This window comes from Syngnathus typhle, linkage group LG15, assembly GCF_033458585.1.
Source record: "Syngnathus typhle isolate RoL2023-S1 ecotype Sweden linkage group LG15, RoL_Styp_1.0, whole genome shotgun sequence".
Lineage (NCBI taxonomy): Eukaryota > Metazoa > Chordata > Actinopteri > Syngnathiformes > Syngnathidae > Syngnathus > Syngnathus typhle.
In genome coordinates this window covers 7,746,737-7,762,261 of record NC_083752.1, presented here as the reverse complement: position 1 = coordinate 7,762,261, position 15,525 = coordinate 7,746,737, and the positions used below count along the sequence as shown (strand labels likewise).

Here is a 15,525-nt window from a genome sequence, read left to right as displayed (position 1 = left end):
CATGAGACATTCTCATCCTTGTGCAAATAATTAAAAAAAGATCTTATCCTTAACCTACAGTTCATGCAGTAACATAACACTTTGCAGTAATTGAATTTCCACACAAATAAGTGACAAGAAAGTAATATTCAGTGATTTCTTCCTGATACTTAAAGTATTAGGGTTGGACTATTTTGGTTATTTTGAGCCATATTATTTTTCAATTTATATTATTTATTTTCAAGGCAAGTAATTTCTTTGTATCTTTAATTTGAGTTAAAAAGAAGTCGATTCCCAAGAATAAATGTGTAAATGTTTCTTGAGACTGGCTTGATTTTTCACAAGTTTGAGGCACATTTAATTTACTCATTTTCATTGGAGAGGGTTGTTAGACTGCACTCTTCTCTGTGGTCTTCCAATATTTGATTTATTTTCATTTCACCTTAGAGAGATTTTAATAGCGCAAGGTGGGATCGCAACACCACCACTCCGATACAGTAGGTGGCGGTCTATTAACCAAGAAAGAAGACCCATACCCCTCCCTTCGTACTGGCTGACTTTTTTTTTTGTGTGTGTGTGTGTTTTTTTAAGAAATGGGTTTGTTTATAAGGCTGTCTGCCTCCGAGACACCAGCTAGGTAATGACGCAAAGACGCAAATTTTCATCTTAGAAAGATATTCTGATTGCAAATAAGTAAACGATATCAGGCTTCTTGTATACAAGTGGCAGTTTGGTTAATTACATTTAATAGTAGACTTGCAGCATTACGCTATGATGTAGCTCTAGTTGCAATCAGTGTAACGTAATGCTCTGACGTTGACAGAAAAGTGTTTACCGAACAAGTCAAGACCAAGCCCTTTTCGTGTGAGCGTTACTATGCGAAAGAAACAAAACAGACAGAGGCCGCTTCTCGGTTAACTCGATCGCATGTTGTTCTTTTAGTTAGCAGCTGTCTGGTGTTTAAACTGGCTAGCTCAATGGAGAGATCATTTCATGTTAGCATGGCGTCAGACACGAGTGACACGGACGAGTTCTACGATGCTGCAGAGGACGTGCATTTCAGCCCATCTCCCCAAGTGTAAGAAAACACCTTTTATGTACTGATAGCTAAAACATCACTTTTGCTCTGTGTTCTGTCGATCTTCAAACATCAATCGTTTAAGAACGTTGTCTTTTTGCATGACTGTTTGCTTTCAGTTTTAATGAAAAATATTTCCCATTTAAATGGAAATCCCGTGCATCATCTGATATTCTGGAGGCGTGTAATTACCATTAGTTTGTTGACTAATTATCTTTAACTACGTTTCTGTTTGTAGGTCTCCTGCAAAGTTTGTTATTCCATCACCTAAGGTATCTTTCTTAAAGTTCTTTAAAGTTGACCGTTTTCATTGTATCTTAATGTGTCTTCATGGTATAAATAGTTTACTAAGCAGTAGTTACTTTCCATTTAGACTTGTGTGACAAACAACTATGATTATATTTGTTTCATTTCACAAAATACTTTCATTATGAACAGCTCTCGCATAGATCCGATGAAGATGAGAGCTGCGGAGCGGCTGCCTCTGGGACTACTCAAGATGATTCCTTACATGTGTGGTTTTCTATTTTATTGTTCAATAACACTCACACACATTAGACAAGAGCTAAGTGGGGTGGATGTGTCTTATCATATTACTGTGAGCTTTGGAGAGGATTTTAATAACCTGGAAAATTTGATGACACAAAAGTTTTGACAGTAGTACCTTTTCCACCCAGATTGTTACTGGTGACTCAGGATCACTTCATCTAGAAATAAATTGGTGCTATGGATTTTTTTTTTTCTCTATCTCGCAGATCATTGATAGCATCATTGAAGAGAGTCAGAAGGAAAATGGTGCCGTCGCAGAACTTTTCAAGCAACTACATGTTGATGTGACTGCAGAAGCTGAGTCAAAGGAAGAGAGTAAAGTATCAGAAGTTCCCGCAGAGGCATCAATTGCAGCTGATGACTCGAATCCTATCGAGAGACCAGAGGAGCAACCGGAATCCTCTGCCACAAACGGAGCGTATTCTCTGCCTGCCCCCGATTCCTTAGACCTCCCAGGACCTTCATGTGCAACGCGGGAAGGTGTTCAGCCCCCAGACATCACCAGCACAATAGGACAGAGTCATACCGATGGGATGCTCGTGGTCGCTGAAGGGGAGCAGGAACCCAGGTCCGCTGACATTTTAGAGCAGGTTTCATTCACAGACAGTTCAGTGGACTCCATGGACACATCAGGGCCTACAAAACCACCACGGCAGTTCACGGTAGAACCCGATATTGTAGCCAGCACCAAGAAGCCTCCGCCATCACGGCCACGCCCTCCTAGCGGAGCTCCTCCACCAAGACCCCCTCCACCTGCGATGCAGCGTCTCCCATCCAAGAAGTCTCAGGAGTGTCTCAGGCCCAGTGGGCTTGAAGGTAAACGTCCATTTAAAGATACTGTACAATAGATTGGCCATCAAAGCAATAGTATTGGTTGTAACAGTTAAGGACCGTCTTCAAAGAATTTACACAAATTGACCAATAGACTAAATCAAATTCAGAAGGACTTTGTGTCTTATCCACCTACTGACTGATTACATTAATATGTCTCAGTTTCTCAGTGTTTTGAGTGCTTGATGTTTGTATTTCATTGCAGCCTTTAAGGCAACACAATGGTCCGAGGCTTGTTTACTTATTGCTGACTTATGCAAAATGTAAGTAAATGAATAACAAGGCAGCGGTGTTCCAGGTTAATCATACATGGGCAGACTTTTGTCATCACAACAAGAAATGGTTTGGTGAAAAATGTTGTTGGTGAGGGCAAATGTTTGTGCTCAAGGGCCCACATTTGATTTCCTAAAACAGTAGATGCCAGCTTACTTTTAATAATTACCAAATGACATTCCCTCAAATTTACGTTTATATACACACACTGTAGTCTCTGCAGTGGGTCAAGTCAGCAGCGAGACTCTGGAAACCTCTGGTCTGGTGTCTCCGGGTAGCACCGTGAGAAGTTTAACCAGAGAGTTGCAGCACTCCTTGGATCTGGCCAGTGCCACCAGTGGGGACAAGGTGGTGACCGCACAGGTCAGTGTTTAAAATATCACACACTGTACATGGTGTGTTTGGTCTTCACTGCACTCTTGACAACGGATGCCCATTTTGTGGATTTTAGGAGAATGAGGATGAGGAAGCCTCGGGTCAGGGTGAGGGACAAGTTCCAGGCCCTCAGCGTCCACGCTCCAACTCCGGTCGAGAACTCACTGACGAGGTAGGTCCTTGCCTGTTTGGTTTCGTCCTTTATTTTTCTTGGCTTTAAGCCACATCAATATTGTTGTTGCACATTCCTTCCACCAACATTCAATGGACCGTACCGAATGTTAAAACAGGAAATCCTGGCCAGTGTGATGATCAAGAACCTAGACACTGGGGAAGAGATTCCGCTAATCCAGGCAGAGGAGAAACTTCCTGCGGGGATTAATCCCCTAACTTTGCACATTATGAGGAGGACCAAAGAGTATATCACGTAAGTGGATAGTCAAATGTATGACTGTGCTTGATTTGGAAAATTATTATCTCCAGTGAAAAACAAGGGGAAGTTTCTTCTTATTTCCCATTCCAGGAATGATGAAGCACAGTCAGATGATGATGAAAAGTCCCAGGCTCCACTGGCAGACACAGATGGGGGAAAACTGAAACAGAGAACGTAAGGAGCTGCATCTTATTTCATCCTCAACTGTAATTCGCTTTCTGTCACGTTCATCTTTATTTTTATGTTCTTCTGAATCTGTCTTTATTTCCAGAACTCAGTTTAAAAAATTCCTGGGCAAGTCAGTGAAAAAGGCCAAGCATCTTGCTGAGGAATACGGAGAGAAGGCGGTGAACAAAGTGAAAAGTGTTCGTGATGAAGGTGATAAAAGTAATTAATACATTTGGTTACATAAATGCTAAACATTTTTCTTGTTAGTTTTCCACACAGATCAAGACGACCCGTCCTCCAGTGATGACGAGGGGATGCCCTACACCAGGCCTGCCAAGTTTAAGGCAGCGCACAGCTTTAAGGGTCCGTTTGACTTTGATCAAATCAAGGTTGTCCAGGATTTGAGTGGCGAGCACATGGTAGGACAAATTGTTCTTTCCTCCTCTGATATTTGAAAGGAACGGAGTCTGATAGCAGGATTTTTGTTCCTTGTTCCAAGGGGGCCGTGTGGACAATGAAGTTCTCACACTGTGGCAGGCTGCTGGCTACTGCTGGCCAAGATAACGTAGTTCGCATCTGGGTCCTAAAGACCGCCTTTGACTATTTCAATAACATGAGATTGAAATACAACACAGAAGGTATCCCCCAAAAGTCCCCTGATGTCCGTGACAAGACTTCAATGAGTCGTTGACGTGTTGGTTTATGCTTGCTTCCCAGGTCGAGTGTCACCTTCTCCCTCTCAGGAAAGCTTGTGTTCCTCCAAATCTGACACTGATCCCGGGGTGAGTAAATTCCCAAATATTCCGATGTAGGTGAAAAAATAAAATCTTATCGTCCTTGTGTTTCAGGCAAGTTGTGCTCCAGAGGACCCAGATACAGAAGACAGGAACGCCCCTTTTCGTCAAGCCCCCTTCTGCAAGTACAAAGGCCATACAGCAGATCTTTTGGATTTGTCTTGGTCAAAGGTGACCATCTCCTCAGCTTTCAATTCATGTTCCATTCAAATGCCCTCTTGCCTCATACGATGCATTTGCTACGTTACCGTAGAACTTCTTCCTGCTTTCATCATCCATGGACAAAACAGTCCGACTGTGGCACATATCCAGGAGAGAGTGTCTCTGCTGCTTTCAGCACATTGACTTTGTCACAGCAATCACATTCCATCCCAGGGTAACTTGATAACATCTCTCAAAAAGTCTCCCAATTCACAAAAATACCAGATTATTAATCGCTACAGTTTTGTTTCTTCCCAGGACGACAGATACTTTTTAAGTGGCTCTCTGGATGGGAAGCTACGATTGTGGAACATTCCGGACAAGAAGGTAGCGCTGTGGAATGAGGTGGACGGACAAACGCGCCTCATCACTGCTGCAAACTTCTGTCAAAATGGGAAATACGCTGTCATCGGCACCTATGACGGAAGATGCATCTTCTATGACACAGAGGTACTTTTGCTTTCTTTTCAGTTTGTTTCTTTAATCTAGAGTTGTATTTCAGTTTATCAGTGAAAAAGAGAAGGCCCAAGCACAGAACTCTGGGGAACACCGTGTGAAAGCGCTGCGATTATTGACATGGATGAATTGCTCCTGGTTAATGAGTTAAGAATGAACCAGGGCAAAGAGTGATGAGGAAGCAGGTTTGTTGTTGGGAAATGAGAATGGAATGTGTTGCTTGTGTCAAAGGCTGCCGTGAGGCCAATCAAGATGAGGATTTTAAGGGGTTGAGCATCCATTTGTGGTCATTCCCGGAGCCATGTCAGGCAATGAGCTTTTAAGAAAGATGTCTGGTTGACAAGGAAATTTGAAATATTTTTTTTTCCCATTCGACAGCGTCTGAAATATCATACCCAAATACATGTACGGTCCACCAGAGGCAGGAACAAAGTTGGGCGAAAAATCACTGGTATTGAACCATTACCTGGAGAGAATAAGGTAACAAAATAATCTAAAAATGGGACTCGTCACTACTTTGGGGAAATTTCAACTTTTTAGCATATTGGCTCCATCATGGCATTGTATCTCTTCTCTCATAGATTTTGGTGACCTCAAATGATTCCCGCATCCGCCTTTACGACTTGAGGGACTTGTCTCTATCCATGAAGTACAAGGGTTACGTCAACAGCAGCAGTCAGATTAAGGCCAGTTTCAGGTGAGGAGCAACATTAATAACCACAAAGTAATAAACCTCTCCACAATGTTCATTAAAATCACGTTTGTTGCCTTGTTAAATAAAATAGATCACTCACCAGAGATGCTAATTATTCAAATTTATGCATCGAGCAACTCTAGACTATGCTCAATTAGCCATTAGCCTTAAAGCCAAATGGATTTTTAACACAAGTGTGTTCCCGCAGCCACGACTACTCTTTCATCGTCAGTGGCTCAGAGGACAAATACGTGTACATCTGGAGCACTTACCACGACCTCAGCAAATTCACATCAGTGCGAAGAGATCGCAATGACTTCTGGGAAGGGATTAAAGGTAACTGCCACTGTGCAATGTAATGCAGGCACCTGCCCAACGCGTGTATGTTTTGTTTTCCCCGCAGCACACAACGCTGTCGTCACATCAGCCATTTTTGCACCGCACCCAGGCCTCATAGTGCCACAAGAGACCGGTGCAGAGAAAACAGATGCCGATTGCAAGAGCGTTGACTCTAATGAATCGGAAACGATTCCCTCAGGTATCGGCTGTGCTTCAATGGAAACAAAATCTCAAGTGTTGTTCGTTGTGCTGAGGAAAACTTTGTTGCAGGTGCCCTCAAGACGGATCACACAGAGGTTCTACTCTCTGCTGACTTCACTGGTGCCATCAAGGTTTTCATTAATGTGAAGAAATATTAAGCTCCATGAGACTTATTTGTAACTCACACAGATGTATAATTGTTTTATCTCCGAGCTTGACAGCTGCATCACAGCGTTACTTTTCATCTTAAATACCAAGCAACTGTGATTAGTTTGACGTTTCTAAAAGCTCTAATTGCCAACGTTACCGTTCTGTGGTTTCAGCAGACGCGTTCATTAATATGGAATATGTGGTTAGCTTCTTGTGCTGTCGCATTTCTCAGCGGTTATTTCCTAACTGTTGCAAGACACTGTCTCCACATTTCAACGAGTCTTGAAATAATATTTTTCTGTAAATGTGCCTACTTTTTTTTTTTGTTGTTTTCTTTATTTTTTTAAAAATGTTTCAGATTCTCGACATTTCCTTTGCTGATCATAGCAACATTTTAGATACAGCAAATCTGTACGTTTATGATTGAGTGGGGTCACGTATCATACTTTGTACTGTACATGTACTTTTCCGAAACACTAATGGCTCTACGTTTGATACATTTCAATAGATTAGGACTGCAGATGTACAATGTACCATTGCACACTTATTGCTTTTGTAAGCAACTTAACACTCTATTGGTGTCCTCAATAAAAATGTTTGTTAATATTTCAAGCAGAGTTAATACCTATACTTTTGCCCTGCGCCTCTGTGAGAAGAAGCATCACACGCAAATTCATATAATCACTAAAAGTCATTTTAATGTTTGAGCATCGCACATTTCAAATTATTTTATAAACAAACGTAAAACAAAAATATAATTAGTGTCCAAATATGATACAAAAGAGAGCAGAATCTTGCGGGAACGAGGGAGGTGTTGTTTGGGACCAAGACGACGGACGGAGCGCTGTGAGTGGTGGACACCTGCTTACCGTTGCAGGCCTGGCAGCCAGAGTCAATGTTTACTCTTTTTTGTCTTCTTGTGTGAACGATGTGGGGACTGTGACCGGGACCGAGATCGCCGCCCTCTCCACTCTGGAGATGGAGATCGGGACCGTTTGGACTGTCTGGGACACCTGGAAGAGGATGGTGGGGAGACAGGGTCACGTTTGAGAATAGTCATCGTAATTGGTGCATTCTTTGTCACGTGGCACTTACTTTAAAGGAGAAATGCTATTTGATTTCCGGCTGCGCCTGTCAGAATCTCGACTCCGTTGCCTGTCTCCATTTTCACTTTTTTTGCTCTTCTTTTTGTCCTTTTTCTCCTCTGTCGGCCTCTCTTTTGATTTGGATGTTGAGCTTTCAGGTTTCTCGTCATCCTTTTCAAATTCCTACAGGAGAGAGGGGGGGGGGGGGGGAGTTCAATTTAAAAACTGACACAATCACATTTTTATGAGCTTGCGGGTTTTTTGGGACCAGTAATACGTTCATTGTGAAACCAGATTAGAACAGTGTTCCACCCACTGAGCGACATTGTTTTTGTGCGCCTCTAATTGTACTCAGATGTCAGTGTTGCCAATACAAAATTTGCCATTAAAGAATTATTTATCTTACTGAGCAATTGCTTTTCTTCCTCAAAGAGCGCCTTTGTGTTCCAAATACCTTTTGCAGCAGTTTGTTCCTGTAATGTTCCACGTGCTGTTGGATGCTCATGCCGGACTTCCTCTGCCTCTTGCCACTTTCTAGCTCATCTTGGAATTTCATAACTTTTAACTGGGTTACAAGGATAATGTTAAAATTATTTTTTTCATTTTTGTAACGACATATGTACATTCAATTTGACAAACTACTGACAATTTCAGAAAGTTCACTTACTTCCAGCTCTCTCAGCTTTTTTCTTTGGCTCTCAGACATTTGAAAACCTCTGAGTGAGCTCGGGAAATGTGCGCTGTCATGTTTGGGAGAACTGCTCAAGTCATCGCTGCTGTCACTCTCAGAGTTGCCTCCATCCAGTGGCTTGACACTGTTTCACAGCAAAACAAAGAATCATGTTGACACTGAATGCTTCTGAAATGTGTGGACGAAGGCAAAACAACCACAGAGGCCCTTACCTTACATTCACTTCATTGTCCTTGCTTGACTTAACGCTCCACTTGGACTTGGGCAAGGCTGAAGGAAAACGGAGAACGTTACATACAGTCTGCTCTGCAGAGGACATTTTGTGAGCCGTGTTACCTTGTGACAAAGTCTCGTCATCGGCCGGCTTCTCCCACTTGGACAATGGCCCTCTGGGAAGGGCCACCTTGTTGTCATCCACTGAGGACAAAGTTGAACTATGTCAGAACACTGTCACTCTTGGACACCCGCGCCATGCATACATAACAGCCGCGCTCTACTCACGTGGCATTCCGTCAATGTCGTCCATGGCACTTCCCAAGGGAACGCCGTCTAGGTCATCGACAGGAACGCCGTCCAGGGAGTCCCACCCGATAGGGCAGCCGTCCAGGTCATCCGCTGGCACTTTGCTTAAAGGCAGCCCGTCTATGAGAGCGCTGTCTATCGGCATGCCGTCAAGTTTGAAGGAAGCTTCCTAAAAGAGGAACATTAGTCATTTGAATACCGCATAGAAGACTGATCAAAGCAAAAGGACCTTTTCCACTCACATCTGCCACTTCTGTCAACTCTTGGCCAACTTTGGCAAAGCCCAGGAAGATATTTTGGAGGTGGATAAGATAAGGCTGTGGGTATATGGCCCAGTCTTCCCAAGCTCGAAAACAACTCGTGACCTTTTGCTGCGGGCAACACAGACAGCAGACAAAATGTTTTAAACTTTTTTTCCCCCACAAAAAAAACATCCTCATCCGTCAAAGACACAGTTACCTTAAACTGTTCAGCTTGCAGCCTGGCTTGTATGTTTTTGTACGCTTCGTGAAGCACTCCAAATATCTGCGACAGCTTCAATTCAAAACTAAAAAAAAACAATCAAAATCGTAGTTATACATAACAGGAAAACATCAAGACCACTGTGCATAAAAGGATAAATAAAAGGTGTCTCTTACTGTTTCCGGTAATATGATGCCCCTGCTACTTTGGCACTGGAGTTGTATAAAATATCTGATACTAGATATAAGCTGGCAATCTAGAAGAGCAAAAAAAAGTAGTGAGGTTAAGTTGTTGATGGGAAATCACGCTAAAAATACCATGAACAGACTTCCCCCATAACTTTGTTGTATGCATGCATGAGTGAGTTTCTCTAAACAATGAACCGTTCATTGTACCAGCACTGTGTGTTCAAAATAAAAACATTTGTAGAAGAAAAAAAAAAAAGTAAGAAAAGAAAACTCACCTTCTTCTGTAGGGAAGTCTGAGCCGAAGAAAACGATTCCGTGACGTGTCCCACGACTTCTTCCGCTGCGTCGGCTCGTTCAAGACAAAAGAACATAGCGCCGGCGATGTCTCCTTTGCTGGGAGTGAGCTCCTGAAGCAACACCTCCAGCCTCTGTCTGTGCCTGCATGTTTTGTCTTGTTAACACTTAAGGCTGGGTGATTAACCCATTTTAGCATTTTGCCCGTTTGGTGTACTCACTCGGCTCGGAGCTGTCCCTTCTTCACCTCCTCCTCCGGAGACGCGACCTCCTCCCCTTCATCCTTTTCCTCATCTCTGTCCAAGTAGCTGTTGAGGATGGGAGGCCTCCAAAGGGAGCCGCCTCGGAACATACGGAAATCTGTGGTCCTCCATTTGGTCAGGGACTCTCCCTAAGGATGTGAAGGTAGAATGCTAAACTGTCCCAAACATCCAAACCCCACACAAAATTGCTAGGAGGGATTCGAACCCCAGGCACCAAAACCATTTTTTTGCGTGAAATAACAGTTCTCTAGCAAAAACACTATTTTAAGAAAATGTACATAAATTACCTGCAGGATGGAGAATAGTTTCCAGCGATAGTAAACGTGATTTTGACTCTTGTTGTCAAAAAGGAACCTGAGCCAAAAGAAAATCAAAGTTAGTAACCTCACAGGCTTAATAGTTAGGACACACACACACAGCATTTTTTTGTACCTGTAGTCTGAGTTGTTTTTTTCTTTGTTCATTATCATGGCTTCAAACAAAGGACCTTCACGCACCACAAACTCTATCATTCGATGGATGAGGAACAATAAATTTCTATGGGGGAGGGAAACAGAAAGTGATTTATTGACGGCAAACCTTCAATTTTCTCTCTGGGTTCTGGCGGGGAGGAAAGATCTCTTAATACCTCTTTACACTGAGCTAGTGAGCCGTGCAAACTGCAGGCTGGCTCTTTGCTCTTAACAGCGTCGGCGCTTGTCAAACCATTTACCGTTTGAAACTGTGGAGCGTAAATATTTGCCAGTCGAGAAGGACACCCTGTTTTCACTAAAGTGCACAGTCACTGCCCTCCAAGGCACCCAGGACAGACATTGTTTGCGGCTCAGTCAAAGAGGTAAAAAGGATTCCTCAGAAACAAAAACATTTGTTCGGATTTGGCTGGTTGACTTTTTATGACTACCAATTGCAGATCTTATACCTTGTCCATATGATGATTAGTTCAAAAAGGCCCTCAAATTGGATGTGAAATAACAAGAATAAGGCTCACTGTAGAAAACAGAATGTTTCTATATGCACATTTCACTACTTCAAGTGATATTATATGGGAGATGAACATCTCATGAGTTGGACTAGACAGACTTCATTCTTTATTATCAATATTCTTTTATGGCTTTGATTCCAAGCAAATAATTCATATTATTTGATTGCACAGGTTTGCTATGTTCTGCTACCATTTTACTGGTAATGTCACCAACTTCAATTACTCCTAGTATGAAAGCGTCTTGTAAGGACATACGATTTTAGAAAGCCAAGAGGTGAGAAAATACATATACTTCAGTTTCTCATATAGTGGCCGAGGAAGCACCTAGCAATTAATCAGAGGATGGCTTTTTTGATCTATCAAGAAAAACTGCACTAAATAAGAGGCCTACTGATCTTTGTTTGCTTAGTTAAGATTATTCTTTTTTTTTTGTGGGGGTAAATGTTTTATCTTAATAAATATGTTAGAGCACCTGCCTCTGTCCTATCACTTGTGTTCTAACAGCTGGTCAGTCGTAGGAGGAAGAGTGTGTGTACCTTTCGGTCGGGATAACCACTTTGACTACGGCTTCGGACAGAGTCTGTTTGTGAAGTCAAACCAAATAGTGAAAATATGACAAAGGTAAGAATTTGTACAGATGAAATACGTCAGGAATCAGAGAAACCATAGCATACATAGCAAGAGGAATGAGAGCTAAGTGTAAGAGGTCTGACCCTCCATGACTGCATGTTAAATGTCCACACTAAATGACATTTATCCCAAAGTGAGGGCTTATTTTCCAGACTACTGAATACGCGTCCCCTCCGTTTTATCCTTCGACAAACTAACACAGACTCAGCCTATCACAGATGTCCATTACATTAGGTACACCTGCACATACGGTAGTGTTTCCTTTCCCTCGTTGAGCATGAACAGGATACTCTCATTAGGAACCTACTGCCACCTAGTGGAATATAATTTAACTATTCTGCCCAGCACTATAAAGCGGCTGCTAAAGACAGATGAACAACAAAGATGCATTATTGGTGTAAATAAATATATTGATTTAAAAAAAAAAAAAAATTAAACTGACACCCCACTGAAAGACGTGCAGGTGTACCCAATGAAGCGTCCGACGGTCTCACTGCTCAGACATCATGCACGTGCATAAAGCAAAATGAAGCAAGACATTACCTTGTCAAGATCTACTTTGGACAAGGCCAGGGGTTTGGTGAAGTCATTTCGAAAGCGATCCCTTGGCTGAGCGTTGAAAGGAAGCCCAGACTGAGGTGGCGGCGCTGCCCTCACCCCAACTGGAGTGTAGAGCGGCTGAGGTGGAATCCGAGCTGGTCTGCCCCATCCCAGCTTCATTTCGAAGCCCATAATCACTTTACCTAAACCCCGCCCCCAAAAAAATAGTATGAGACCGAGCCATGAGAATAAAAATTGAAAAGAGCATGTCTTTAGGAGTACCATCTAGCGCAGCCAAAGCTCGCTCTGCGTCTTTCCGTGTCATGAAAGCCACGAAGGCTCTGTTGGAAGTCCTGCAGCGCTCTTCATCTGTGCGGGGCCACATTATCTTCACGCTGGCCAGAGGACCGTACTTACCAAACTCTTTGCAAAGTATCTCCTCATTCATCTTAGGAACAACAGAGCACATTGTGTTAGCTGCTATGCTAACATGAGCCGACACCCTGGTCTTCTACTGCGAGGCCTACCTTTGGACTGATACAGCTGATGTATAGATTGGTGGTGGTCGGTATCGTTGGGTCATCATAAAACACTGTGGAACACACTGAGGTTTAGCAGGGCAGAGCCTACTAAATACAGGACTAACACCATATTTTGACTATTGTAATCATGTCGGTAAGTTTCTTACCTGGCCGTCCTAACAACGGTGATTCCAGGAGTCCGGATCCGCCTCCACTAGCTGGTTCATTTTGCTTTCTTTTGTGTCTCTCCTCACGTTCTTCCTGAATTCTACAATTTTCACAACAAAGACACAATGATATTGTAAAAATAAAACTGCAAAGTTTCGAAACTTTTGGGGAGACTCACAGCTTAAGTTCCTCTTTGAAGAGCTCTAAGTTACTCTTCTTCTTTTCGTCTGCCTTTCTTTTAAAAGCCTGTGAATCGGAGACATTGTGCATGCCGCTCAAGTGTTTCTTTTTGAAGAAATGCAACAGTTTATTTTGGACACGGGTCCACACTTACAGATTTTCTGCTCTCTGATGACTCAGGTCCGCCATCGTCTGATAGGGGAACAAACTTTGAGGCAGGTCGATAAAGCCGACTTTTGTTGGCCTCCGCTGCTTCCTCATCTGCAAGAGAAAAAAAAGTAGCTGTTAAAAATCATAATTTATAAATAAATGAAATAGTGTAACGAGTCTTAACACCTGACCTTTTGTTGGATTCACAATGCCTCCGCGGACAAAGGTTTTCACTCCACTTTTTTGGTTGGGCTCGAATGATGCTAAAAATTCTTCAAAAACAACAGCAGCCTTTTCCTGCTCCTACATCACCACAATCAGTTAGCAATGCATTTTTAAAAATATTTCCTTTTCAGTTACAGTTTATATTGGCCTTACCTTTTTCTTTCGCACTTCTTTCTCCTTCCTTGTTAGAGTTTTGACTGGGGTGACAGTGTTTACCTTTTTGTCAGCCATTCTTGAACTGCAAAAAGAAGGACTTATTTATTACAAATTATTCAGCCTTAAAAAAAACACATATTAACCTAGCAATTGATCTCTTGTGCAGATCAACACTATTCAAAGGTGTGGCATTATTTAACATGATACGATGTACTCCGACAGCCTCCACTTCTAAAATTAACTGTTGCACAAATTTGGTATTCAAATTAGCAAAATTCTATTACATTTGCCCTGCATCTTTTCTCCGTCTCCCTCCATGCATTTGGGCGTGAATCATCCCGTGTAATTGGGCTTGCATCATCTGCCGAATCCTTTAATGTACCCTTGCATGCATCTTTTCAGCTATCTTTCAGCACTGTCTGTGTCCTTTTCTGAATACTTTCTTTGCAGCCTGGCCTGTACTCTTAATGCCCACTTACCTGTATCATTTTAAGAATGCTTGCTTGTATCCAGCCCATGCACGTTGCATTTAAATTAACTTTTCCGTCTAGCTCTTGTTTAAAAGGTATCCGTATCCCTCTGTGCAACGTAGCTCAAACACAGGCCTTTGTCGTTTCATGCACCCTTTGCCTGTAAACATCGTCTCCCCCTTTATGTACAGCCATTTTTATGAAATCGACACTAAATCAGAGCCCGATAGAGCCAACACTAAATTTGCACACAATGCGGTTATTTTAATGTAAGACAGAAGTGTAGTAAATTACAGGGGGTGTGCGAGGTAAGACAAAACACATCACAACTGAAGTGGTTCTTGAGAGAGCTGCATTATTTGTGCAAGGACAGAGTTAGACGTTGTTGGTTAAAAAGAAAAGATCAAAGATTATCCGATGTAAACAGGCAATAAACTCTACTTTGAGAAGTAACACAATGATTTAAAGGGCCTGTGTGTGTTTCCTTACCTTCTGTCGACGCTTCACTTTGCTAGCATCGCTATGCTAACACAAACATTTAGCTAGGCTGACGCTAGTTCATGGAGATGCAAACAAACCGATGAAGAAATTGACGTTTCTGCCACAACTCAATTCCCTTAACAACCCCCTTAGAGACGACAAAGATGATAAGCAGCGCAAAGTAACCAAGTCACCAGCGCCTAAGCCAACGCATCAGATCGCTACTCGTTAGCAACGCCAAACGAGCATCGACACACGTTATCAAAAGCACAACGGCGTGCACACACGGAAGCTTTTCACATTCATCAAAAAAAGTGCAACTTACAAAGTGTTTTGTGTTACTGCTTCACCATCCTGGCAGCGACGATCGCGGATAATACCGACATGCTACAACATAGCGGAATATACAGACGAGTGGAGTTCAGTCGGAAACATTGAGAGCTAATACATATTCATGAGCTGGGCATTTCACTCTTTGTTCGGCTCACTCAGGGTTCGCTTATCACCGACGTCAGTGTTTCACAATTTACGCAGCCAAAGGACTATTTTTACATTGACAAAATCTCACGTCATCACACAAAACAAAAACAAAAATCATAGCAAGTATACAGCACATAAATAAGGATGGAGCATGTTCTGCCATCTAGTGGGGGAGCACGTAATTGTTCTGCTAGATAAACAGAAATGCATTATTTGTTATAAATTAATAACTCAATGGAATTTGATCATTTCTAGGGGCACTGCTGATAATCTCTCTCGAACTCAAGCACAGAAGTGACTGGGCAACATATTTCCAATCATTCATTTGCTATTTGCATTTATTTTACTCATGTTACAAAGCAAAACTGTCATATAATTTCATAACCTTCAATAACTATACATTTTTACGAAGTCTTTTGTTTGTCATATACAATTTGCCGTGTTTGGTGCAACCCTGTTACAGATACTCAACACCTGAAAAAATATTTCCTAATAGATCATTTCCAGGTAAATAAAG

At 42.2% G+C, this 15,525-nt stretch overlaps 2 protein-coding genes across 4 annotated transcripts; one reads left to right on the top strand and one right to left on the bottom strand.

Moving 5' to 3' along the window:
- The first annotated feature begins 517 nt into the window (after positions 1-517).
- Positions 518-7,133, top strand: wdr44 (WD repeat domain 44). 2 transcript variants are annotated; one of them, XM_061300277.1, is made up of 21 exons: positions 518-616; positions 922-1,057; positions 1,296-1,329; positions 1,496-1,570; positions 1,813-2,422; positions 2,925-3,073; positions 3,162-3,257; positions 3,376-3,512; positions 3,609-3,692; positions 3,790-3,896; positions 3,954-4,105; positions 4,186-4,324; positions 4,404-4,468; positions 4,535-4,651; positions 4,734-4,856; positions 4,940-5,131; positions 5,516-5,617; positions 5,719-5,834; positions 6,040-6,167; positions 6,235-6,369; positions 6,441-7,133. In XM_061300277.1, exons 2-21 carry the CDS (start codon positions 957-959, stop codon positions 6,527-6,529), a joined length of 2,751 nt encoding a protein of 916 aa, XP_061156261.1. In that variant the 5' UTR covers positions 518-616; positions 922-956; the 3' UTR covers positions 6,530-7,133. The 2 variants fall into 2 exon arrangements, with proteins under 2 accessions (XP_061156261.1, XP_061156262.1); XM_061300278.1 differs by lacking the exon at positions 518-616 and adding an exon at positions 623-843.
- Positions 7,134-7,193: 60 nt separating this feature from the next.
- zgc:163098 (uncharacterized protein LOC100037380 homolog) lies at positions 7,194-15,109 on the bottom strand. Of its 2 annotated transcripts, none has more exons than XM_061300279.1 (24): positions 14,854-15,109; positions 13,576-13,660; positions 13,389-13,500; positions 13,202-13,308; positions 13,046-13,113; positions 12,867-12,967; positions 12,706-12,782; positions 12,461-12,626; positions 12,182-12,381; positions 11,545-11,588; positions 10,459-10,563; positions 10,314-10,380; positions 9,985-10,154; positions 9,745-9,907; positions 9,458-9,537; positions 9,279-9,366; positions 9,062-9,190; positions 8,799-8,988; positions 8,634-8,714; positions 8,510-8,567; positions 8,274-8,421; positions 8,061-8,171; positions 7,617-7,789; positions 7,194-7,534 (listed from the first exon to the last, which is right to left on the bottom strand). In XM_061300279.1, exons 2-24 carry the CDS (start codon positions 13,651-13,653, stop codon positions 7,414-7,416), a joined length of 2,637 nt encoding a protein of 878 aa, XP_061156263.1. In that variant the 5' UTR covers positions 13,654-13,660; positions 14,854-15,109; the 3' UTR covers positions 7,194-7,413. The 2 variants fall into 2 exon arrangements, with proteins under 2 accessions (XP_061156263.1, XP_061156265.1); XM_061300281.1 differs by having other exon boundaries at positions 12,706-12,770; positions 14,854-15,108.
- Between the last annotated feature and the right edge of the window lie 416 nt (positions 15,110-15,525).

What these genes read in the sequence shown, in the direction of transcription:
- wdr44 (XM_061300277.1), top strand. Translation starts at nt 957, where the DNA reads ATGGAGAGATCATTTCATGTTAGCATGGCGTCAGACACGAGTGACACG. An exon ending in ACAAGGTGGTGACCGCACAG is followed by an intron (nt 3,074 to 3,161) that starts GTCAGTGTTTAA and finishes TGTGGATTTTAG; the next exon opens with GAGAATGAGGATGAGGAAGC. An exon ending in GAAAAGTGTTCGTGATGAAG is followed by an intron (nt 3,897 to 3,953) that starts GTGATAAAAGTA and finishes TTTTCTTGTTAG; the next exon opens with TTTTCCACACAGATCAAGAC.
- zgc:163098 (XM_061300279.1), bottom strand. Translation starts at nt 13,653, where the DNA reads ATGGCTGACAAAAAGGTAAACACTGTCACCCCAGTCAAAACTCTAACA. An exon ending in GCATCATATTACCGGAAACA is followed by an intron (nt 9,367 to 9,457) that starts GTAAGAGACACC and finishes GTTTTTTTTTAG; the next exon opens with TTTTGAATTGAAGCTGTCGC. An exon ending in TGACGAGACTTTGTCACAAG is followed by an intron (nt 8,568 to 8,633) that starts GTAACACGGCTC and finishes GTTTTCCTTCAG; the next exon opens with CCTTGCCCAAGTCCAAGTGG.